The sequence below is a fragment of the Mytilus californianus genome, unplaced genomic scaffold (assembly GCF_021869535.1).
Source record: "Mytilus californianus isolate M0D057914Y unplaced genomic scaffold, xbMytCali1.0.p SCAF_6, whole genome shotgun sequence".
In the NCBI taxonomy this organism is placed as follows: domain Eukaryota; kingdom Metazoa; phylum Mollusca; class Bivalvia; order Mytilida; family Mytilidae; genus Mytilus; species Mytilus californianus.
The window spans coordinates 90,037,239-90,064,944 of NW_026262712.1; the positions used below are offsets into that span (position 1 = coordinate 90,037,239).

Sequence of the window (27,706 nt, forward strand, 5' to 3'; positions counted from 1 at the left end):
CCTCCAATTTTTTTCACCTCTCCCTTTCCCTTATTCCCAAAAAACTAGAGGCTCTAAAGAGCCTGTGTCGCTCACCTTGGTCTATGTGCATATTAAACAAAGGACACAGATGGATTCATGACAAAATTTACAAAAATTTACAAAATTTATGAAAATTGTAAAAAATTGACTATAAAGGGCAATAACTCCTTAAGGAGTCAATTGACAATTTTGGTCATGTTGACTTATTTGTAGATCTTACTTTGCTGTACATTATTGCTGTTTACAGTTTATCTCTATCTATAATAATATTCAAGATAATAACCAAAAGCTGCAAAATTCAGGGGCAGCAACCCAACAACGTGTTGCCTGATTGGTCTGAAAATTTCAGGGCAGATAGATCTTGACCTAATGAACAATTTTATCCCTGTCAGATTTGCTCTAAATGCTTTGGTTTCAGAGATATGAGCCAAAAACTGCATTTTACCTATGTACTATTTTTTAGCCATGTCGGCCATCTTGGTTTGCAGGCGGGGTCATCAGACACATTTTTTAAACTAGATACCCTAATGATGATTGTGGACAAGTTTGGTTAAATTTGTCTTAGTAGTTTCAGAGGAGAAGATTTTTGTAAAAGATTACAAAAATTTACGAAAAATGGTTAAAAATTGACTATAAAGAGCAATAACTCCTTAAGGAGTCAACTGACCATTTTGGTCATGTTGACTTATTTGTAGATCTTACTTTGCTGAACATTATTGCTGTTTACAGTTTATCTCTATCTATAATAATTTTCAAGATAATAACCAAAAACGGCAAAATTTCCTTAAAATTACCAATTCAGGGGCAGCAACCCAACAACGGGTTGTCAGATTCATCTGAAAATTTCATGGCAGATAGATCTTGACCTGATGAACAATTTTACCCCATGTCAGATTTGCTCTAAATGATTTGGTTTCAGAGATATAAGCCAAAATCTACATTTTACCCCTATGTTTTATTTTTAGCCATGGCAGCCATCTTGGTTGGTTGGCCAGGTCACCGGACACATTTTTAAAACTAGATACCCCAATGATGATTGCGGCCAAGTTTGGTCAAGTTTGGCCCAGTAGTTTCAGAGGAGAAGATTTTTGTAAAAGTTTACGGACGACGGACGCCAAGTGATGAGAAAAGCTCACTTGGCCCTTTGGGCCAGGTGAGCTAAAAATCTTTCCCTCAAGATATGGTCAGTATCTCAATTCAAATTTTTAATGGAGTTTGCAACCATAATTAGCCATTTAAATACATCATAAAAGTTTTAAAATATAAAATGACATACATAGTCATGGCTAAAATTAACATTAATTAATAGTAACTGCTAAAAATAAATTGACAGCTAATCACCTCAAGACAATCACCATTTCTTAATACCGGTACATAATTCACAAGCAGTGTAAGGGAGGTACTCAAACAGTGTTCTTTTAATTGATTTGGATTACCTCCCTTATACTGCTTTTAAATTGTCTCAATTGTCCTTTAACCAGAAAAACCCTTGTTTTTCCCCTTTTTTGCCCCTAATTACTAATTGGTTTGAGCCATAACCCCTCAAAGTCAATCCTAACCATCCCTTTGTATTATGGAAACTTGTGGTATAATTTCAGAGAGATTCATACACTTTAACACAAGTTATTGTCTGGAAACTACAAAATGCTTATTTGGGTCCCTTTTTGGCCCCTAATTCCTAAACAGTTGGGACCATAACCCCAAAAATCAATCCCAACCTTCCTTTAGTGGTTATAAACCTTGTGTTAAAATTTTATTGATTTCTATTTACGGGTACTTATACTAAAGTTATTATCCCTAAACCATCTGTCTTTGGACGACGCTGACGACGACGGACAAAGGTGACGATGACAACGTGATACCAATATATGACCAAAAATTTTTTAATTTTTGCGGTCGTATAAAAAGTGTTTTCAGGTGATAGTTTGTAGATTAAAAAATACACAAAATATGACTTCAATAAAACAAGAACCCTTAAAATATTTTAATTGAAGAAAGTTTAATAAAAAAAAGTTAAATATTCCAATTTCACATAAGTTGCTACTTCAAATTTCAAGAAATTTTTTATCTGAAAAGCACAAAATTTCAAATCATTATGATAATCTGTTTCCATGAACTGTTATTCAACTGCAAATTTGAAACTATTTTAATACGAATAATGTATAATATTAGTAGTTTCTTATTAAAATAATTTTTAGTTTCTGTTTAAAATGTGATAACCTGAATATTTCCTATTGGCCACTTATGCAAATTAAGTCTTCAAGGGCTGAGTGGTTTTAGAGGAAAACATTTTCTTTTTGTGATGTCCAGATGGCAATCTTGGCAGATAATCCATCGTAATTCTTAATTTTGAAAGGCTTTGTAATTTCAAAGAAATAATACTTTTAAACTGTTTTGATACAAGCATTGATGGCTATGTTGATTTGTTTGCAGCACAATAAAACATTATTGAATGAAAATATACATTATACATGTAATTCATTAAGGTCATGTTTAAAAAGAGAAATGGAGTACCTACCAGTTGAACAAAATGAACTATAAAAAAATTGACTTTTACATTGTGCCATTAGGTGCACATAGTAATCAAACATGGAGAAAAATAATATTTTTTCCTGATAAAAAAATATTTTGGCCTAGAACAGTAAATATGTATACAAAAGCCACAAAGGAAAGAAGTTAGTATATTTATATGAAATATTGCATGCAACTAAATCATTTTAAACCAGCATTTAAATATTTGAAATAGGATTAATTGTAACTTTTATTTTTCCAAAGATGTAAAATAGAAATTTCAACCAAAAAATCTTTAATGAGTAAACTTCATGCAAAAATCACAGAAATAATATTAAACATGAATAAGTTCCTTTAAATTTTGATTTTTTAAATTCTTGCTTACAAATCATTGCAATATAAATTATTTCCATGATTTCTATATTTTCCCTCCAAAATTAACATATGAGAATACATCTGCATTTAAAGTTTTCAGGTTTTAAATCCCATTAATTTGAAAAAAAAATTCTGCCTTAACAGTTAGTCTGTATTAACATAATAAGGAAATATTGAAAGGTAACTAAATAATAAATAAATTTCATTAAATCATTGCACTAGATATATTTCAATAGCACCTTCTTCTAATATGCATTAAAACAAAAACTTAAGAAAACATAAATATGTATATAAATCACATTTCAATCAGTAATAACTAATAAAATGCTTTAATCATGTAACAACAAATGGATTTCAGTGAAAAACAAAAAATCACCAATTAAAAAGCCTTACACAAATACAACATTTTAACAAATTCTGGAAAAAAATTACATCCTAAAATATATATCATACATGGTCCCTTATATTTTTAATCAAAAAGTCTTTGTATATATTGTACATAGAAATTATGCGTATTTTAAGAGGAAAGAAAAAAACATGAAAATTTGAATCCTTAAATTCATTGTCATCACTGCTATGAGTGTTTCGTAAGTATAAATCATTATAAAAAAATACACAAAAACATAGTTGCAATTTTGATGTAATATATATATAAAGGTCAAGTGATAAAAAAAAATACTCTCCCTTTTTTTTAAACAACCACTAAACAATGGTTATCACGGAAGTAGAAGAATTTCCCATCACACAGGACATTGGGGCATCATTAGACAAGTGGTACTTAAACTTCAATGAGGAAATCTTCATTAATAAAAGTTAAGTTGATAAAGAGGCAAAACTCTTAATTAATGAATTTCAAATCTACCAAAAACTTAACTCAACATGTAGTGAATTTGTACAAGTAAAAAATATGGTCAAGAGGTAAAACATTATCGTCCACAATCCTGAAAAAAAAATCCAATTATAATGGACATTAAATCTCTCACTTTGAAATCCAGAAGTATCAATGTGATTGGTGGACAGACAATGAAAAAGAGGATCCCTTACTTCCACAGCTGTGGTAAGCAGTGATATAATTAAAAACACAATTTTACTTCATTGCAACACAAGACAAATTAGTTTGGATTAATTTTCATATGTTTTCACCTCTTCTTGATCTTATACTCAACAAAGTTTGAGAACTCTTTTCTTTTATCTTTTTTAATTTATTAGGCAACTTTTGGTGATCAAATTGTTTAGGATGAATGAAGATAATACAGAAAATTGTATTTATACAAGTACATCAATACTTATTTACACCTACCACTTTAACCTAAACAATTCTCTCAAAGAATTTAAAAATCACTGAAATAAAATCTTTTGATATAAACAACTTTTCAAACCTTTTACTCAAAGTCATATTTTTCTCTTTTAAAACTCCCATCAAAAATTTGATTGTTCATTTATAAAAAAAATCTGTTACACTGCTAACCATAAAGCTGCCATTTCAATTTTTTCGGTCCTATTCTTTCTTCTTTCTTTACCTAATATACACATTTATAATCTTCTACAGGTCACTTTGTTTCACATGCAGTCATGTGGAAAATCCCTGATCATCTGTGATATTTCAAAGACATGGTACCTTCAACTTGAAATTGATAATACATTTTTGTTCCTAAGAGTTAGAACACTAGAACTGGCTGTTGTCTTACATCTAAAACATCTAAAAAAAAATTAAAAGAATTCATGTATAAATATGTATTACTGTTCTAGACCTGGGCAGATTAAGAACTTGACATTGTGCATAGACATTTTACTGTTGAAGACCATCTTTTGACATCTTGGATGTCATTAAATGTTTGTTGAGTTGCTGTGTTATTGAAGAAACCCCCCTCCCCCACATCTCCTTTTATCCATATTTTCTTTCCAAATATTACATCCGAAACCAAATAAATAATAAATTGATTATAAAAGACCTTTTTATCTAAAAGAATGTACTATATTAGGGTGCCAATTGAAAATCATCATTTTTTTTTATAGTATCTTTATTTTCATCGTTTTATTTTTCATATCACAGAAATTGAATATTTTGTCCTGCTACTGATTTGGATGTGTACCACTTCATTATTGACTTACTTACCAGCTATTATTCGATACCAAGGTAAAGTCACGTATGTGAGATATGCATTTAATGCCACACTATTGGCTCTTTTTCTTTCTTTAAATAAATGCCATGCTTGTCCAAATGTTCTTCCTATAAATCCAACACTTTCTTCACCATTTTCTAATTCTGAAATACATCCTTAATCAGTTAAAAGTCCAGCAGTCCTTTTCACAAAAAATCTTAAGAGTAAAAATACTCGTAAGTCATACACATTTCAGTATAACTTACGATCAATTTTAATCGTAAGATTTTTTGTGAAAAGTGTCGCAGGTCTTATACTACAAGTATAATCAAATTTTATTTAACAAGCTTAAGTTCTTAAAGTTATATTTACTTCAAATGAACAAACTTTGTTAAACATTTGCTGATAGACAGGCTAAGTGTTCAATTGTATAAAGTGACAAATACCAAGTTTTAATTTTAATTTGAAGCCATGAGTTATCTCCCCATGGATTTTCCCTTGTTATTTATTTGCTGAATGATTGAATTGTCATCTAACTATAGTTAAGAATGTTTGAATGTTTTTTATTCCATTCTAAATATTTATTCATTCTAAATATCCAACCATTACTTGCTATATAATTCTAAGAAATCCCAACAGAACTGTACTGGTATATACATGTAATATCAATTTTTGATACAATTTTGTCTCTTCTTGATTTACCCTTTACAGTGGCATCTACATATTATTTTCTACATGATCTGACAAGTCAAAGGTTTGTGATGCATCCTTATCACTTCTGTTAATACATTTCTCAGAAAATATAAAGTATTGAATAACACATCATCAAATAATACCTACCATCGTGTACAGAGCTAGCCTCTACTTCATGAAAGCCGTCTGTCATGTCATCGTTTATCCTTTCTGCTTCTGACCTTGACTTTTTCATACTTAATCTTTTTATACCACCTCTGACAAGAGAGCCAAATGAAGCATTTGGATCACTCATTCTTCTCTGTGTATACTGGTTTTCCTGTTAAAGATATTGTAATGTAAAAAGTTAATACTGCCAATGTTAAACTCATAGATACCATGAATTTAACATTATCAAGTAAACCTAGATATTACCGTAATATGTTTCTTTTTTTTAATATATGTGTCAAAATGACAAATTATAATCATTATAATGATAATGAAAATAACTAAAGGAATACTTGCTTTCTAAGTGTATCAAAAGGCATTCAAGTGTTGTATATGAATGAAATCTTACCATATTTTACACTCCTACAATAATTGTAATGAAATCCAATCATTTGTTACCCTCACCTAGCAAAAGCAATATTTAAAGTTCTTTTATCTACAAAAAAGGTTCATATTTTTTAGCCAAAAGAACCAAGAAAATCTTAGTTTTCATGCCTTTTATCCTATATAAAATAAGGTGATGTGGTATGATTGTAAATCACTCCTACATAAAATAAAGAAGATGTGGTATGATTGCCAATGAGACAACTCTCCACCAGTAACCAAATGACGTAGAAGTTAGCAACTAGTTAAATTTTGATGTTGATAGGTTGCTGCCTCATTGACATATACACATCTTCTATTACTTTCCAATACTGCTGTCAGAACATATGGTGCATTCCAGCTAGCATCTGAATAAAATCATTACTGTTTGTCCTTTACCTCTTGTTGATTGTCTAAGTCTTCAAAATCATTGACAGGGAAGTTTTCAATGTCTGGTGTTTCTGGCCCTGACCCTTTAACTCTACTGACTGCCATCTCAGCATGGCCTTTACTGTGTGGACCTCTCATTCTTACAAACTCTACTCTCTTGTGGGACTTTGTCAACCAGCCTAAGGACATTGACTGCACCATTTTTGATGTAAGGCTTGCCTGTAACAATAAATAGTATATATTCAATTAGAAGTTCATTTATATCTATCATTCAATGCAAACAGCCAAATATTTGGTCAATACTGAGATTTCTATAGAAACATAAACATAGGTTTACTCCTGTTCATTCAATTTTTATGTTTTGTGTCTTTGGGTACCTGTCTTACATGTTGTCTTAAGTATGACTTCTATGATTAATTTCGTATTCAGTAGTTCTTGGAAAATTCAAAACCACCAGCAAACAGAAAGTAGCTGAACAACAGACATCACTTAGTACCGTAACACTTAAAAGTATAAAACTCTAGAACATATACGAAATCATTCCTTTCATAAAACCAATGTTACCTGACGAAAAAGTTCATGTACAGTTAGTGTAGCAAAATTTCAATTATCAGCAAACAAGAAGAGGTTTAATGGTAGATTTAAAATTATTTATACAGTTTAACTTGGCTTGGTCTAGCAACCAGCATTCCTTAATAAGGAAGTAGAGTAATTATAACAAGATTTCAATAAAGCATAAATGGTGAATGCCTATTCACTATGTTTGCAAAAAAATACAAAAGCTCCTTGGCAAATAAAATGATTAGACTGATATTCACATGCAAAAACAAAGAATAGAGTATTATTTTTAAAAAATTCCTTTTACAATTCATATTCCTGTAGTAATTTTGTACTGGAATAAGTACAAGTACTCACTCTGGCATCATAAACTTTTTTTAAGGATTCATATCTTATAGAACCAAGAAAGATAACTCCTTGAAACACACCAGTTCTATCAGCAGCTTTTAGTTCTACACAAACCATTTCACTATCTCTTACAATGATATCTGTAAAGGCCTGGAAAATAAAAATAGTCTGACAATAAAACTTTGATAGCTTAAGCAATGGACAGAATCAATAAAACAGGCTAGCTTAACAAGTTTCTTTTTTTTTTTTTTCTTTAAAGTAAATATCTTTTATTACATATCTGCTGTTTTAACAATTTACTCGGATTACAGCGTTAGCCCGAGTATCCCTGTTATTAGTTACTGAATTTCCAGGGAAAAAGTTCAGTAAAAAAAGTAATCAATTATTAAAAGTATTACATATACATTCTTTAAAATACAGTGTATACATATAAAGTATAGAATTCCGTGGTATAAATCACGTGTTTATGGAACATCTATTTGCTTTCCAAAATTGTATTCATTTTTCCATATTTATAATCATTCATTGACAGTTATTTTGTACTTGACCTTTTGTGCTGGATTAGTTAACCTGTTTACTAATTCATTGTCCGAAAACTAGTGCCAAAAAAGCACATGTTTGTAGTTAACAAATTGTTGGATTAGATTAAACTAGTTTGGTAAGTATTATATATTATTCATTAGTAACAAATGTATATAGAATTTAAGTGTTTTTAAAATATCAGGAAGTATAGTAGAAATAAAAAAAAAAATATCAACATGTGATTTGATACCAACACACACAAAATTACTTGAGGATACTTAGTGTAAAACAGTGATGAATTATGTTCATTTTAGCTTCAAAGTATAATAAATAAAGTGTCTTGTTTTGTTTGTTTATACATAGAAAAAGTAGAAAACCAACAACAACAATATAAAGTCTAGCAAAGGTATTTTGACTTCAATGACCTTTATCTACTGAGACATCATTCATACATTTCAATTACATATATTTTTGAATATTTTTTAGCATCTGACTTATTGTTTTATTTCTATATTCCATCAGATAATATCTGTATTTATATTCTTGTTTAAATATTTCATACACATTAACTTGATTTGTCTTATTATTTGAAATGCAATTGCATTTGTGCAGAGTGAATAAAATAACTGTCAAGAGATAATTAATATCATTTAATGAGTCTTCTCCTATTTTATATCCTACCACCAAATGTTTTAAAGTAATTATATGCTTATCAATATGAAGTTTATTTAATAGAATACAGATTTTATTCCAAAAAACTTTAAAATAAGTACATTCCATGAAATTGTGTTGATAAGTATCTGGTACCCCACACACTGAACACAAATTGGTGTTCTTAATTTTCCAGGTGAAAAGATGTGTACCTACAGGTAATATATAGTGTAATAATTTCCATCGAATCATTTTTAATTTATTGTCTTCTAAATAATTGAAAATAAAATTTAATGTGTATTTGATATTTGGTGGATTTTGATCTATATTTAGTTCTTTCTGCCATCTTGTAAACCCTATAGGTATACCTTTACTAACATTTGATAGAATTATATGAATATCTTTATTATTGATTTTTTGTAAATCGTATATAATTGCGTCTTGTTTTAAAGAGAGTTGTTTTTCACACTTAACAATAGTTTTTGATGAATCTTCTTTTTGTAATATATATTTCCAGTGATTTGGTATACTCTTTCTTATTTGTACTATTTCAGCAATCCAATTTCTTTTACATTTTAACTTATTGAGGATTTTTTCTTTTGATATTCTACCTTTGTCATCAATTATGTCATTTACATAGATTATATTGTCTTTTATCCAATGATTAAATATTAAACTGTGCCCGTTTAACTTTATATATTTATTACCCCATATTATTTGTTGTCTAATGGTTCTAAAGTTTTCTGGTTTGTTAGTTTGACCGCCGCCATATCCTACCCACGTTTTTAGTATTTCAAAGTAGAAATAAGGGATTTTGCTCTTTTGGTAATTAATGGATTATAAATTATCGAGATTCATGTGAAATATTAGAAAATTTGATCCATACTGATTTAAGTAAAATGTTGGAATAATTTTCCAATTTGACTGTTCACCTTCCATTAATCTTTTCACCCATTTAATTTTTATTGCATCAATAAACTTGTCAATATCTATCATTCCAAGACCTCCATTTTTTTTCATATTAATTGTATTTCTTTTAATTTTTTCTTGTTTATGGTCCCAAATGAAGTCATAAATCATTTTTTTAAACTTATATATTGAATCTTTGTCGATGTTAGAAACTGAAGCTAAATATGTAATATTGGGTATAACTAGAGATTTCACAACTGCTATTTTTCCGATCATTGTTAACTTTCTTTTCTTCCATGAGTTAAGAATTTTTTCAGATTTTTGAAGTTGTTTTTCTATATTTAAATTCATACATTGAGATTTATTATGTCCAAAGTAAATACCTAAGCTTTTAATAGTCTCTTTGCTCCAGTTAATTTTTTCAAAATTGTCTGAAATGTGTTTTAATTTACCGAAAGCTAATCCTTCAGTTTTAGTTCGATTTAAACAAGTTTCAATAAACTAAATAACTGGTACTCAGTCAGGCCTAATTGCAAACTTATTAGAACAAACAATAGTTTTGAAATTGCAATATGGTATAGATAACACTGATATCTAATGTACATTACCTCATGTAAATTTATCGACAGTATATTACTAGTTCTGATTACATTTAAATGCTAGTTTTCCCCACTATTTGATTTATTATCATTATGCAGATTTTTTTCATAAAATTTACCACTGTCAATCCGTGAATCATTTAAAAAAAAATTTACAGAAAAAACTGTTGGGTCATGAACATTTCAGTATTACTTACAATAAATTTTAGTTATAAGAGTTTTGGTGAAAAGAGTAAACTAAGAGTACATGATATTTATAAGTAATTCATGGATAAGAACATAAGGTCATGTTTTTTCTGACTGTTTATGACGCCTTTACATTAAATCTGTTGGATGTTGGATGTGTACTGATTGATATCTAAGTCTTAAGACACATGACTTTTTTTAATAGTTGTTATTGGCTTTTAACTAGCTGTCAGTCACTGCAAGTACTCTCAGATCTGTACTTAGTGTCTTTTTTGTTGTGGGGATGTATATATACCCTGCCACGTCCAGTCTGTGTTTTTGTTAAATGTGTTTCTGCTTTGTATCGATCTGATGAGATAAGCCCTTTTCAACTGATTTTGATAGTTTATTCTTATGTTGTACTTTTACACCACTTTCCCAGGTTAGGGGAAGGGTTTGGCACCAAACACACTAGTTAGACCCTGCCACATTCTGTATGTGCCTGTCCCAAGTCAGGAGCCTGTAATTCAGTGGTTGTCGTTTGTTGCTGTATATCATATTTGTTTTTTGTTCATTTTTTTGTCCATAGATCAGGTTGTTACTTTTCTTGTTTGAATTGTTTTACATTTGTCATTTTGGGGCCTGTTATAGCTGACTATACAGTATGGGTTTTGCTCATTGTTCAAGACAGTGACCTAAATGTGTAATTTTTTATGTAATTTTAGTCTCTGGTGGAGAGTTGTCTCATTGGCAACCATACCACATCTTCTTTTTTTTATGGAGGACACCACCATTTTTTTTCTCAATCAGTGACAATCACATCAAAAATTTTGTTTGACAAATATTTTAAATACTTACATCATCAAAATTATCAACAGTAAAATATATATTAGGATAGGCAATTTCTTCATGTGTTCCTTTACTGTCCATCTGTCGTTTACTTGGAGAAGGATATACTCGCTGCAATAATAATATTGCAAAAAATAACTCATTATCTTTTCCTTTGGTATTCAAGTATAAGATTTTCATTTGTGAAGTGTAAAATAAATGCAGAGATAGATTACATGTATATGTATCACATAAACAAGGATTTAAGTAATTATGACAGATCTTTCAAGGAACATTACTTTACTATACAAGAGGATTGCAGCAATTAAACATTACTGACATACAAGCATGATTCCTAGTCACTTAAATATGAAATGTATGTTATAGTGACCTAATTTTTACAGGAATGCATTGCACTGTGTATGATGCTTAATACAAAAATTTTCCAAGCTATATTGTAAGCAGGTCATGTTAAAAAATGGACAATGTGTCCCCATAGACACAGATGATGCCCCCGCTTGCATACAACATTATAAAGGGACATAACTCAAGAACGATAAAAGTGATGCTACCCAAATTTGTACTTGAGTTTTAAGGTAATAAGTATTGTGTATAGGTTTCATAATGTTTGGTTGGGGCAAACTTAAGTTACAGAACGGAAACTAAAAATTTTGCAATTTTTCAATTTATAAAGGGGCATAACTCGATAATGATTAAAGTGTTGCTACCAAAATTCAACTTGATCTGTGTTTTGTGGTAATAAGCATTGTGTATAAGTTTCATAACATTTGGTTGAGGCAACTTAAGTTAGAGAACGGAAACTAAAAATTTTTCATTTTTTTTCCATTTATTAAGGGGCATAACTCTAGAACGGTTAGAGTGACGCTACAAAAATTCAATCTTGATCTATATTTTGTGGTAATAAGCATTGTGTATAAGTTTCATAACATTTGGTTGAGGCAAACTTAAGTTAGAGAACGGAAACTCAAAATTTTGCAATTTTTCCATTTATAAAGGGGCATAACTCTAGAACGGTTAAAGTGACGACACCAAAATTCAAATTTGATCTGTGTTTTGTGGTAATAAGCATTGTGTATAAGTTTCATAACATTTGATTGAGGTAAACTTGAGTAAGATAACGAAAAACTAAAATTTTTGTAATTTTTCCATTTATAAAGGGGCATAACTCTAGAATGGTTAATGTGACGCCACCAAAATTCAAATTTGATCTGTGTTTTGTGGTAATAAGCATTGTGTATAAGTTTAATAACATTTGGTTGAGGCAAACTTAAGTAGAGAACGGAAACTAATATTTTTTCCATTTTTCCATTTATAAAGTGGCATAACTCTAGAACGGTTAAGGTGACGCCACCAAAATTCAAACTTGATCTGTGTTTTGTGGTAATTAGCATTGTGTATAAGTTTCATAACATTCGGTTGAGGCAAACTCAAGTTAGAGAATGGAAACCCAATTTTGGGACGTATGGACGTACGTACGTACAGACGGACAAGGGTAAAACTTAATGCTCCCTCCGCTACATCAGGGGCATAAAAATGTTTTTGGACAATAACCATGCAAGAGGATGGCAAGGAAGAAATTGTTACAATCCATATTTATAGCAGGGCATAACAAAATCTTAACTACAGATTCTCAGTACTTCATAATGACCTTTGTGGTGTATTGATAGCATGCTTGAAAAATAGACTGCTGTACTTTAAACTACCATCCATCAACCGCACTTATAACAATCTGGTATAGTATCCTAAACCATTGTTATGATCATCTGGTTATTTGAAATAAAAACATACCTGTGAAAATTTCTTTAAAATCTGCAACTCTTTGTTACTAGTTCTTGTACACACTGCACATGTAATTGTGTACTCAAACTGAAATTTAAATGAAACTTAAAATTTCATTATCATTTTTTTGTTGCAGCAAAGTTAATTTTTCTGATATGCCATAATTTCAAATTATTGGGAAAAAAATCTTTTACAAACTATGATAAAGTCATACTCTTGCAGATGAAGACATTTAAATGTATTTCACCTAACAGTGCATTACATGTAGGTATCTCTGTTTAAGGCATTTACTTTACAATTAGTTATGATTTCAAATGCAAAGAAAGGATATAATGTATTTTTTCATGACACAAAATCACTTCATGCACTTGTAACAACAAAAGGCAAAAGAACGGTTCATTTTTTTGCTGTTCTCCATCTCCAAAATACAGTGACGTCTTTAACTTGCAGCACAAACATTCACCTCAACAACATATTGCAGGGTACCGTAATAGAGATAAAAGATAGATTATATCTGGCAAAAAATTATAACAAATTTGTTCATAAATGGCCTGTATCTGATTTGGCCCTTTTCAGAAATGTTTTGGTCAGAACTAGGTCACTATTTAAATTTTGGGGTAATCATTCTAAGAGATCAGACATAATCAGAAAGGAAGCAAAACAAAGACCATGGCAAAACCTACATTTTTGTACTACATTTATTATCAAAAAAATTCAAATACTTATTAAAGAAAAAAAAACAGCCAAAAAATTAAACCATACGATGCTGATAATTATTGTTTTTTGTAAAACATTTCTCTGTTTACAAAAAGATCATGCTTTCCTATACTCTAGTGATTAAAAAAAAAAGGTTACAACTAGTGTACATGTACATTAAACTGTTGCATTCTTTTACATGCCTCTGTGAAGCATTTTACACTAAAAATAATATACAGCTTCTTATTTGTTCTCTTGATCTAAATTTAATGGTACATGTATTAACATATGTTGTTTTGTTTTGTGAAGAGTGATGTACTGAAAATATACTGTACATTAGAATGCAATATCTTTAAGTAAAGGTTCAGAAATTCTGTCTTTTGTGGATGAGTGGAAAAAGCAAAATCTACATGTAAACAAATAATTTAAATTTATGTTATACCTGGTGCAAAATGATATTGAGGTAAACTGTTTCTTCCCAGTCTACACTTTCATCTTGTAAAGATGGCTTCAACTTAGAATCTTTTCTGTACACTTCAATTTCTGGCTGCAACAATGATCATGATAATATAACTTTTTTAATCAAATTTGATAAAGTGGCTTAACATCACCTGCTAACAAGAAATGATTGTAACAGAATGCTGTAACGAAGCCTCCCAAAAAAAGTCCCCATAAGTATAAACCCATAAGGACTCCCCTATTATTCATTTAATTCGTTATCAATTTGCTTCATTAAGTAGAACATTTTCAATTATAAAGATTCTCCAATTTTTAAAATATTTTGTGAAAATTGAAAAAAAAATGGTCAAGGTCAAAGGTCAAGGTTATAAGTGACCATCGAACATTAGACCTGAAAGTAGGCCATATGTTCCCATGGTCATTTCTGAAGACCCTATGTGTTTATCACTAACTGTTTTCAAGTTATTATCATTTGCATATTCAGGCAATTGAAAAAAATATGATAAAGTGTTTCAAAATATTTGTAATGTGTCAACATTTTTTTTAGCTTTTCATACATGTATCCATGAAAATAATTTGAAAGTTTGTCTTCAAACTTAAAAATAAAGACTTAAATACCTTTAAGAATGACTTGTTTTTCAAGTCTGGTGACTTTCTTATATAAAATAACATATCATCTCTACCATCATCACTTCCAAGGGAACTTTTCAAGAAATATTTAGAAAACAGTTCAGTCCAGAATTTTGATACTTCATTTGAAATCAACTCGAAATCTGGAAAAAAAAATCACAAGTAATAAATGAAAGTATTACAGTCAGCTGCAATTCCTAATGATTAATTTTGGAAGAAGATGCATGCAAAAATCTCTGAAGTACTCACATCAACATTTGAAAATCTACATATGTTTGACAATAAATGAATTACTCAGCTTATAAAAATCACTGGATCTGCTTCCTTGTGCAAATCAAGCTACATATGTTTAAACTTTAATATAAAAGTAAGGAGATGTGGTATTATTACCAATGAGAAACCAAAAAAAAATGTATCAACCAGAGACTAAAGGACGAGGATGTTTACACCTATGGGTTACAAAACTGCCTTCAACAATGAGCAAAACCCACACTCACAGTATAGTAAGCTATGAAAGGCCCCAGCATGACAAAATGGGAATAAATTCAAAAAAAAAACAAACCAACAGCTCAATTTTTTGATATAAATGTAGATTATACACAATTTAAATCCAGTTAAGTCGTGTAAGCATTATTTTTCCGAAACACAGAATTCATTTTAAAATAATATGTCTTGCCATGCCTTAAATTTTTTTTCTAAGTGCACATTTATGTCTACAGCACTTTGATAGAATAAATTTTGTTATGTAAACAGGCCATTGTAGCCGATAGGTTAAAGATGAAACTTACTATCCACAATTTGACAGGACATTGTAAGACATAATAGTGTCCTGTGAAAAAATGTCCACAGTTTTTTATGGAAAGCCTCAGCTGTCATATATTAGAGATTTACAAAACGTTATGCTGAAGCTTAAAATGTAAAGTTAAGACAGCGTGATGTTGAATCGAGTCATCAAAATGCTAACTCTAAATTACAATATGCTAAGTTGAATCTGCGCAATGTTGACTTGCAATGACAAGTGCTTTAGTCGTGATAGTATAATGATAAGTCACGATGTTGTGATGATATGCCAAACACACGTAACGTTGGGTTTAAAGTACATGATGTGAAGTTGACGTTGCATGATGTTAGCTTGCAGATGGATACTGCTCAGTCATCTACATCGACAGCTATGATAACAAATAAAATGAATAGCTAAAATGTATGGTGCTGACTTGTTATTAATTAATGTTGAGCTGAGATAGTACGATGTTATATCATTGTGATATTACGATTGGTCTATCATGCAATCTGTTGATTTAAAACACCATGATGCACAGTTGAAAGTACATGATGTAGAGTTAAGATAACACGATGCTACACCACTATATTGAAACGAAAGGCTTACCATACAATTTGTTGACTTAAAACAACACGATGCAACGTGTTAAGCTAAGATGCTCACTTGAAACGACATGACGTACAGTTGAAATTTTGTAATGTTAAGCTACGATAGCACGATGTTATATCATTATAATGTCACAGTAGGCTTATTATACAATTTGCTCGTTTAAAACTACACACCGTATAGTTGAAAGTACGTGATATTAAGCTAAGATGGCACGTTGTTATATCATTAGAATGTCACGATAGGCTTACCACACGATATGCTCGTTTAAAACTACACGACGTACAGTTGAAAGTACGTGATGTTGAGCTATGATAGCAATATCTTATATCATCATAATATCACGATAGGCTTGCCATACAATATGCTCATTTAAAACTACACGACGTACAGTTGAAAGTACGTGTTGTTCAGCTAAGACAGCACGATGTTATATCATTATAATGTCACGATAGGCTTATTACACAATTTTCTCATTTAAAATTACACCACGTACAGCTGAAAGTACGTGATGTTAAGCTAAGATAGCACGTTGTTATATCATTAGAATGTTACGATAGGCTTACCACACGATATGCTCATTTAAAACTACATAATTTTCAGTTGAAACTGATGATGTTAAGCTAAGATAGCATGTTGTTATATCATTTGAATGTCACGATAGGCTTACCATACAATATGCTTATTTAAAACTACACAACGTACAGTTGAAAGTATGTGATGTTGAGCTATGATAGCACGATGTCATATCATAATAATATCCCGATAGGCTTGCCATACAATATGCTCAGTCAAAACTACACAACGTACAGTTGAAAATACGTGTTGTTGAGCTCAGATAGCACGATGTTATATCACTATGACGTCACGAGAGGCTTATCATACAATGTGTTGACTTGAAACTACACGATGTAAATTTGAAGAAGTTTGGTCTTGACTTGAAACAGTAAAATGTTAAGTTAAAAAAACAGAACGTAAAGTCAAAATAAAACAATGATAGGATGACGTGTACTTGTGCAAAATTGAAGATTTTTGGTGTTGACTTCGAATATAGTACAAATATTAAATCGTTTTATGTTAAATTGAAAGACAATAACGATGCGTAAAACATTACAGAATTATGTGAATTGAAACTGCAATTCTATGGAAAAGAATGAGGGACAAATCCCCAGGATTTTTTCTTCTTCATTTGCAAGTTTGGAGGCAAAATGATATACAAAGAAAGTTTTCCATAAATTCATAAAGAAAAAGAATTATCCTTCGCTATATATTTGTACTTGAATACAGATTTGCCTATATTTTACATGTTTTGTTTGGATTTTTTTTATGATTAAAAACTAGACCGGCTTTTTTTTTTATGAACAATATTTAAGAAAATATTTATCTATGTTGTGTGTTAGTATATACAACATAATATTGCGCTTATAAGACTTCGGTTATGACTGTGAGGGTCAAATTTACTCATATAAAATCACATCTATGTAAGAGTTAGCGGAGAATTTGTATTTACCACTCCCGTTTTCCTCGAAATAAAACATAAGAATCTGGAGTCTTAATCTCAAAAAACAAAGATCAACTGATATGACAAATAATACCATTAGCGTTGGACTGAGATGGTGAGAGATATAACAGAATGTGACCCCCTCCCCCCGGTTTTGTTAGAGGTATCTGAAAATTTGTATTTTCTTTTCCACGAAATAAAACAAAAGAATCTGGACTTAATCAAAAGCGATGCGATTACGATTTCCATAGAATGTCAGAGACAGTTTGTCGACTAGTTCGTTGATAATTCGGCTAGGCAAGTAAAGTATGTCTTGTAACAAAGCAGGGTTTATTCATATTCATATCACACTTACATGTTCTCGTCCTGATATGCAACCCAAATATAAAGTATGGTAGATTCTGTTGTAAACTTTTCGCTTATACATGAAGTCTATATGAAACCTAATGAAATTTGACCTAGAGCCTCCAGTCTAAATCGTCAAATTTCAAAAAAAGAAATACATCATTTACAGCAGTGCCAACCATTTTTTCCAGCACCAAGTAAGATAGTGCCCAGGTTTATGTATATATCCACTCGGAGAATATTTTATTTTTTAAATTGGTAAAGTCGTTGATGGACAATGACCCCTATAACTTATAATAAGAAGCCAATTAATGAATTCCGTCACTTATTTTCTTGTCCATAGTGATTTTCTTGGTTCTTTGCAGCTTCTCTCTATTTATATGTGTTTTCAAAGAAAAAGAAAAAAATCAAAAATCTTTAAAAATTGTTAAAAGTCCATGAATTATTTAGGTATTGCTTTGATTAATTTGTAGATATGTTTTTTTGATGTCAACAGTTTTTCTCTCTCTCTCTCTCTCTCTCTCTCTCTCTCTCTTATAGTTTTCATGAGTGTGGTCTAAATTAAAATAGATAGATTGTTTTTTAATTATTTGCAAAAATGTAGTTTATTCTTTTTGAAAGACACAATAAAAAGTTTGGGCCACAGAGCATTTTGCAAGCTACAGGTTATGCAGTATTGTCAGATTTTGTATAAACTATACATGGAAAACTCAATGTTAGAAAATAAAAATAAAAATTGGGATCACGAGACTCGTTTTCTGTCTACAAAACGAAATAGATAAAGTCCCTACACATTCCATCATTAGAGACGAAATATGCCAAAAGGATTTCAAACTCATAAGTCGAAAACAGACTGGGCTAGGACGAAAAATTGTGTCCTGCCTTTTTTTTAGTTGTAATCTCTGTCCTGCCTTTTTATTTTTCACTCTATTGGTCCTGCATTTTTTTTATTAGTTTATTCTGACTTTTTTTTTTACATAAATTGTCATCCTGCCTTTTTTTTTTGCCAAGTTACTCATCCTGCCTTTTTTTTAACTCAAAACTCCTGTCCTGCCTTTTTCTCAAATTTCATTCTAACCCCCAATAAAAATCAAATGGTAGCTCCCTAAGATGGAGGAAGACACCCGATCTACCCTAAGGACAATATATCTAATGAGGAAGAAAATTACAATTTCGGTCAAGTCGAGTTACTTGTAGATCTTCTTTTGTTGAAAAGGGTCATTTATCTATCTATTATACTGTTCAGGGGGAGGGGAGAATCGAAAAAAAAAATACACAAAAATGGATAAAAGAAGGCGAAAGATACAAAAGGGATAGTAAAAATCTTAACCAAACTGACAATGGCATGACAAAAACTCATCAGCCGAAATAAACGAGAGAAAAAAGATCAAAATCCAAACAAAACTGAGCAGCACGAAACTCTCAAAAAAAAGGGGTGATCTCAGGTGCTCCAGAAGGGTAAGCAGATCCTGTTTCATATGTGGCACCTGTCACTTGGCGATTTTGCAAATAAAGAAGGAATGTGTTATAAAAAAAAACATGAACTACAGGGTGTCAAATCGATGAACATGATGAAAATAGGCTCCTTTTCATAAAAAAGAATTGATGAAAATGTATTTGTATATAGTGTACAGTGGCAAATATTACATGCATATAAGGACGAGAATATGTAAGTGTGATATGAATATGAATAAATCTTTGCTCTGTATAAGACATATTTTGCTTGCTTAGCCGAATTTCTAACAAACTAGTTGACAAACCGTCTCTGACAATCTATGGAAATCCAAATAGCATCGGTTTTGATTAAGTCCAGATTTTTTGGTTTTATTTCGGGGAAAAGGGGTGCGTTTTACGTACAGTGGCAAATATTACATGCATATCAGGACGAGAACATGTAAGTGTGATATGAATATGAATAAACCCTGCTTTGTTACAAGACATACTTTACTTGCCTAGCCGAATTATCAACGAACTAGTCGACAAACTGTCTCTGACATTCTATGGAAATCGTAATCGCATCGCTTTTGATTAAGTCCAGATTCTTTTGTTTTATTTCGTGGAAAAGAAAATACAAATTTTCAGATACCTCTAACAAAACCGGGGGGAGGGGGTCACATTCTGATATATCTCTCACCATCTCAGTCCAACGCTAATGGTATTATTTGTCATATCAGTTGATCTTTGTTTTTTGAGATTAAGACTCCAGATTCTTATGTTTTATTTCGTGGAAAACGGGAGTGGTAAATACAAATTCTCCGCTAACTCTTACATAGATGTGATTTTATATGAGTAAAATTTGACCCTCACAGTCATAACCGAAGTCTTATAAGCGCAATATTATGTTGTATATATTAAAACACCACATAGATAAATATTTTCTTAAATATTGTTCATAAAAAAAAGTCTAGTTTTTAATCATAAAAAAACCCCAAACAAAACATGTAAAATATAGGCAAAACTGTATTCAAGTGTAATATATAGCGAAGGGTAATTCTTTTGCTTTATGAATTTATGGAAAACTTTCTTTGTATATCATTTTGACTCCGTAGTTAAATTTCATTAATATTCATCAACTTGCAAATAAAGAGGAAAAAATCCTGGGGATTTGTCCCTCATTCTTTTCCATAGAATTGCAGTACTTCTACGCATCGTTATTGTCTTTCAATTTAACATAAAACGATTTAATATTTGTACTATATTCGAAGTCAACACCAAAAATCTTCAATTCTGCACAAGTACATGTCATCCTATCATTGTTTTATTTTGACTTTACGTTCTGTTTTTTTAACTTAACATTTTACTGTTTCAAGTCAAGACCAAACTTCTTCAAATTTACATCGTGTAGTTTCAAGTCAACACATTGTATGATAAGCCTCTCGTGACGTCATACTGATATAACATCGTGCTATCTGAGCTCAACAACACGTACTTTCAACTGTACGTCGTGTAGTTTTGACTGAGAATATTGTATGGCAAGCCTATCGTGACATTCTAATGATATAACAACGTGCTATCTTAGCTTAACATCACGTACTTTCAGCTGTACGTGGTGTCATTTTAAATGAGAAAATTGTGTAATAAGCCTATCGTGACATTATAATGATATAACATCATGCTGTCTTAGCTGAACAACACGTACTTTCAACTGTACGTCGTATAGTTTTAAATGAGCATATTGTATGGCAAGCCTATCGTGATATCATTATGATATAAGATATTGCTATCATAGCTCAACATCACGTACTTTCAACTGTACGTCGTGTAGTTTTAAACAAGCATATCGTTTGGTAAGCCTATCGTGACATTCTAATGATAAAACAACGTGCCATCTTAACTTAACATCACGTACTTTCAACTGTACGTTGTGTAGTTTTAAATGAGCAAACTGTATAATAAGCCTATTGTGACATTATACTGATATAACATCGTGCTATCGTAGCTTAACATTACAAAATTTCAACTGTACGTCATGTAGTTTCAAGTGAGCATCTTAGCTTAACACGTTGCATCGTGTTGGTTTAAGTCAACAAATTGTATGGTAAGCCTTTCGTTTCAATATAGTGGTGTAGCATCGTGTTATCTTAACTTAACATCATGTACTTTCAACTGTGCATCATGGTGTTTTAAATCAACAGATTTCATGATAGACCAATCGTAATATCACAATGATATAACATCGTACTATCTCAGCTCAACATTAATTAATATCAAGTCAGCACCATACATTTTAGCTATTCATTTTATTTGTTATCATAGCTGTCGATGTAGATGACTGAGCAGTATCCATCTGCAAGCTAACATCATGCAACGTCAACTTCACATCAAGTACTTTAAACCCAACGTTACGTGTGTTTGGCATATCATCACAACATCGTGACTTATCATTATACTATCACGACTAAAGCACTTGTCATTGCAAGTCAACATTGCGCAGATTCAACTTAGCATATTGTAATTTAGAGTTAGCATTTTGATGACTCAATTCAACATCACGCTGTCTTAACTTTACATTTTAAGCTTCAGCATAACGTTTTGTAAATCTCTAATATATGACAGCTGAGGCTTTCCATAGTTTTTCATAGAATTTTGGTATTCAATAATGTCCATTGCCATGAAATATTGTCCCTCAAGTGGACAGAATTTTACTGCAAAAGTTATGAAATAGTGTCCACCTACAGGACAAGTTTGCATAGTAGTTGCTATTAAATATTGTCCTCCAAGGGAAGTAATACAAAGGTCATTAAAAAGTTTTATTATACTTGAATTTTGATAAAATCAGAACGATTGATTTGAAATTGATTAATATAAACAAACAAATATTGGTTGGAAGTTTTAAGTCCTAAGAAATACCCAGCTAATGCTAATAACAATGAAAGAAGAACAATAAGAAGGAAGTGTGTAAGGTATAAAATCAAATGTGAAGAACTTTACTATATATATTATCAGAAGAAGGCAAAAGAAAATATAGAACTTTGGTATTAAATAATGTCCATGGCCATGAAATATTTTCCCCTAAGTGGACAGAATTTTACAGCAAAAGTTATGAAATATGGTCCACCAACAGGACAATTTTTCGTAGTAACTGTTATCAAATTGTGTCCTCCATGGAAAATAATACTGAACTGCATCTGTTACCGGGTACTTATTTAAATTTAAATCATTATACATATATATGTACAGGTATATATATTAAAAAAAATATAGATAAGAAGATATGGATGGTAATGCCAATGAGACAACTCTCTGTCAAAGTAAAATATATTAAAAATAAGCTATTATAGGTTAAAATACGTCTACTAATAACAAGGCAATGGATATCATATTTGATACTATAATCATATAAAAAAAATGTCCTGTAAAAAAATGTCCAGGTAAATGTCCACCTGGACATTTTTTTACAGAATTATAGTATTAAATAATGTCCATGTTCATCAGTGTTCCTGCATGAACACTTTTTCATACCTAAGGACATATTTTCATAGGAAATTGTGTCTGGGACACATTTAAATAAGTAAATATTGTCCATGGACAGTTTTTACTATGAAAATTGAAATAACGTCTGATGGACATCATTTCATGGGGGACATTATTAAATCCTACAACATGGCTGTATCTTTATACATACTGCACAGGTTAACGGAAGTCCCCCAGACTTAATGATAAATCAAATTATGAAACAAATTGTATACATGTATGTATAATATATTTATTTTGGTATCCGGTCGTTCCGTCCCCAAACTGATCCGGCCCCAAGTCGATCCGGCCCAAAGTCGATCCGTGCCAAGTCGATCCGGCCCACGTCGATCCGTCTCTATGTCGATCCAGCCCCATAATAAAATATGAATAAACTATATTGACTTTGGAGGATTTTGTGACAAAGAGGTATGGCCATTTTCCCGTGAGTTTTTTTCATTTGATTAGCTAGGTAAATCATGTTTTTATATTGCCCGATAGATACTAATTATAGTATATGAAAACATGTCACATCATCTATTTTCATACCTTGAACAGGTAGTCCTACAATAATCAAGGCCAAGACTATTGATTTTTTTTTGTTTATCAAAACCAATATTGATTTTGTTTGTAAATTCCCCTGAGGAGCATTAAAATATGAATTATCAACTGATAGATATTCAAAATTAGTTTTGTATTAAAAAAAAACATGGTGCTTCAGTAAGCGTGTTAATGTTGGTAGGTGATTTGTAGCGTACATGTATTTCACAGCTTTGTTTAACTTAAAACTAACAAAATATTAAACAAGAATGCGTCCATAGTACACGGATGCCCCACTCGTACTATCATTTTCTATGTTCAGTGAACCATGAAATTGGGATAAAAACTGTAATTTAGCATTAAATGAGAAAGATCATATCATAGGGATTATGTGTACTAAGTTTTAAGTTGGTTGGACTTCCACTTCATCAAAAACTACATTGACCAAAAACTTTAACCTGAAACGGGATAGACGGACGAACGAACAGACAGACTAACGAAGGGATGGACGGACGGACGGACAAACTAACGAACGGACGCACAGACCGAAAAACTGAATGCCCCTAAGTGGCGCCTAAAAAAAGGGGGTTAAATATAAATACAAGAAACATTTAATAATCTAAGTATCTGATATAAATCAGCTAATCTGATTCAAGATCGGTCTCTGTTTTAATGCCAAGAAGCCAAAAAATATCGGACACATTTAATTGGGATGTTGTTTTCCTCAATTTGGATGTATCTATATCTATACACTGTTCCAGCTTTTTAGGTTTACCGTCTATATGAACCGGACAACAGCTTACACCAGTTAGTACTAGAACGGCTTGCGTAACAAACACATGTAATCTGGTCTTTTCTGCATGGCATTGTACCAAATGGATCGACCCTATGTTGTGATACAGATTCAACACTTTCTTGATGTTTTACCTACAGTCACGATTGGTAGTGTAATTGATTTTTTCTGTGGTGTTGTTTCATTTTCTGATGACTTAGGTTCCGGTGTAGGGACGGTGGTACAATGTAACAATGCAAGTACTAGTATCTATACACAGTTGGTGGATTGGCGATAAAATTACTGTCTGCATTTGTTACATATCATATCATTTTCTAAAATGTTCTTTGGTTACATCTTCTGACATCAGACTTCTCTTGAACTGAATTTTAATGTGCGTATTGTTATGCGTTTACTTTTCTACATTGGCTAGAGGTATAGGGGGAGGGTTGAGATCTCATAAACATGTTTAACCCCGCCGCATTTTTGCGCCTGTCCCAAGTCAGCCTTTGTTAGTATTGTATTATTTTTAATTTTAGTTTCTTGTGTACAATTTGGAGTTTAGTAGGCGTTCATTATCACTGAACTAGTATATATATTTTTTTAGGGGCCAGCTGAAGGACGCCTCCGGGTGCGGGAATTTCTCGCTGCATTGAAGACCTGTTGGTGACCTTCTGCTGTTGTCTGTTCTATGGTCGGGTTGTTGTATCTTTGACACATTCCCCATTTCCATTCTCAATTTTATTGTTCAATATTTTGAAAAAATATTTTTGTTGTTTTGAAATTTTTCTGCTATGGCCTTTTTTCGTTATGTGTATAACACACACAACATTTGGGCTTCATTGCTATATAATCAATTCTCGTGTTATTGGTTATGTACAAGCACCTACTTCAGTGTGACTCTTTGAATTAAACAAACATCCGAAATGTGATAGAAACATAACATTTTGATATTTCAACATAAAAAATGAGAAAAATTAGCGTGAGATTTGTACCCCATCTTAAAAAAAAATCCATTATTTACAGTTTTAAGCTCTATCGATGGAGCCACGGCGACTCTTGAAAACATAATTGATATTAAGCAGCTATATAGGTAAAATTTAGTGATGTTCCACTTTTTATTAAAATAGTTGTTTTTTAGGTATTTTAAAGGACACACTAAACCAATTTCATTTTTGAGGAGAAAAGTTGTATAAATTACAACAACAACAAAAAACATAACTTTGTTTTGGTTTGAAGTGTCCTTCTAGGGGGATTCCCTGTTTATCCAACCAAAAAAAACACGGTAAATTCCGCATAATTGACTTTCATCCTTTTTCGGAGGTTAAATTAACCATTTTTATTTCTTGTTTTTAATGTAATTTTTTTTCTTTCAGCACTTTTTGAAATTGGCCCTTCTGTGAAAAAATTTCAGGGGAAATTGGCCCTACCTCTTTTAACAGTATAAATGGAATTTGTAAAAAGTATCGTTGATGGATGAAAACAGGTTAGTGAAGTATTGGAGTACCAGTCAAAGAATTATTTTACATTGATACGAAAATGAGTGTGATTGTGTCTGTTTGTATAGCAGCTTCAACATATTTAAATATGAAGTTATTTTCCATGATAACTTCGAATGTCATGGCGATTTTTATTTTATTTAATTCACACACAGAATAGCTAAATAAATATTTACAGTCCAATGGAACCTATAAAATTTAACTCATCATAATGACTTGTTTAATCAAATCATTAGTCTATAATTGGTTTGTTTATTCAACAATTGTCTAATGAATGTGAACTAAGGTAATGCCACTCGTAATCACTTAATTCAATCAAATCCTGATTGATTAAAGTTACGTAATCAACAAGGTCTTTATAGTTTGATCTTTTGTTTGGTGTTATGTGTTATAATAATTAATTTTATTACATTGGTAGCAATGAATTATATTGATTTCCCAGTCAAATAAAAACCGATAATTTCACATGTGAAATAAACGTGGTTATTTCACTCTCTGACTTCATACAACAATAGGCGTTGTCAAGACGTCGATAACGTCGGATCAAAACAAATTATGAATGCGTAGAAAAAAGATATAGTTCCTTACATTTTCTACATTAATTTCAATGTAATAAAAAGAATAACTAATCAAAGAATTCAAATATCGAAAAATATTCAACTCGTGACCGAACAACATTGATAATTAACTCATGCGCTACGCGCATTCATGAATTAATGTGTTGTTCGGTCACTCGTTGAATATTTTTCTCTATTTGAATTCTTCGATTAGTTATTCTATAAGTATTTTTTTTAAGGTAACATCAGAGGCTTCTATAATACATGTTGTTTTTTTTGTAATATCGAATATAGTCAATATATTTTTTTAAAGTTGACAATATTTTGAATAGTTGTGTGTAGATAAAAAAACAAGTTATATGAGTATCCATTATTCTTTATTGCAAGATAATAACAAAATAATTACACTGAATGCACATTTTCACTCTCTAAAATATAATATCAGCATTACTATAATATAACAATAAATTCATACACACTAACAAACACACTATCTCTGACACTCACATAAATATATATAACTCTTAAATCATTTACACTAACAATTACACTGTCACTTACATAATATAAAAGGGGTCACACTTGCAGCTCTACAATAACATATACAGTAACTATCATACGCAGTACGTATACAAATATAATATATATCCATTAATCTTGAAAACTTGTAATGAAAACATAATCAACATAGTTGTTTTAAACTCATCTGAAGAAAATATTTGTCAAAGGCCAATTTTTTTTTTACCGTACACCTTTTACATTATAATAAAATTCATAAACATTTATGATTTACAATTAATATATATCTTTAGTTTTATTCCTTATAAATATATTTTTTTATTGGGCCGGATCGACTTTAAATATGGGCCGGATCGACGTTGGGCCGGATCGACGTGGGACGGATCGACATGAAAGCTTTATTTTTTGTGTGTTAAAACGCGTGGGTGTTTCTTGGATACTTGGGTCGCCGGTTTAATTGAATGAGGACTCATTTACCACCACTAATGGAAAAACTTGGCTTTGATCGTTCTTTCGTTATTGAATCGAGCATTTTTTGCAGTGAACTGCTCTGTTTCATTTCGTTGTTAGTCACATTTCCACGATTTTGTTCCTCATCGTCGTCTGCCATTTTGAATACTGTTTACTTCCGACGAATGGGTAAGTCTAATATATAGGAGAGAAGTTTTGTAATTTAAACTGACAATCTATTTGTTTATTTAAAAACTGATTTATTATACTCCTGTTCTAAATCTTCTCATTTCTCTCTTCTCAAACCATAAAATTCTTTGAGAGTGAACATTTATTTAAATATGTGAATAAATAAA

At 31.1% G+C, this 27,706-nt stretch overlaps 1 protein-coding gene across 1 annotated transcript; it reads right to left on the reverse strand.

Moving 5' to 3' along the window:
- LOC127704444 (uncharacterized protein KIAA0930 homolog) lies at nt 1–27,527 on the reverse strand. Its single transcript, XM_052208489.1, has 10 exons — nt 27,378–27,527; nt 14,816–14,970; nt 14,181–14,285; nt 13,052–13,129; nt 11,273–11,374; nt 7,578–7,718; nt 6,672–6,881; nt 5,850–6,021; nt 5,024–5,173; nt 1–4,606 (listed from the first exon to the last, which is right to left on the reverse strand). Exons 1-10 carry the CDS (start codon nt 27,508–27,510, stop codon nt 4,566–4,568), a joined length of 1,287 nt encoding a protein of 428 aa, XP_052064449.1. The 5' UTR covers nt 27,511–27,527; the 3' UTR covers nt 1–4,565.
- Between the last annotated feature and the right edge of the window lie 179 nt (nt 27,528–27,706).

What these genes read in the sequence shown, in the direction of transcription:
- LOC127704444 (XM_052208489.1), bottom strand. Translation starts at nt 27,510, where the DNA reads ATGGCAGACGACGATGAGGAACAAAATCGTGGAAATGTGACTAACAAC. An exon ending in TCAATATCATTTTGCACCAG is followed by an intron (nt 13,130 to 14,180) that starts GTATAACATAAA and finishes TTTAAATTTCAG; the next exon opens with TTTGAGTACACAATTACATG. An exon ending in ACTTAGACAATCAACAAGAG is followed by an intron (nt 6,022 to 6,671) that starts GTAAAGGACAAA and finishes TATCTTTAACAG; the next exon opens with GAAAACCAGTATACACAGAG.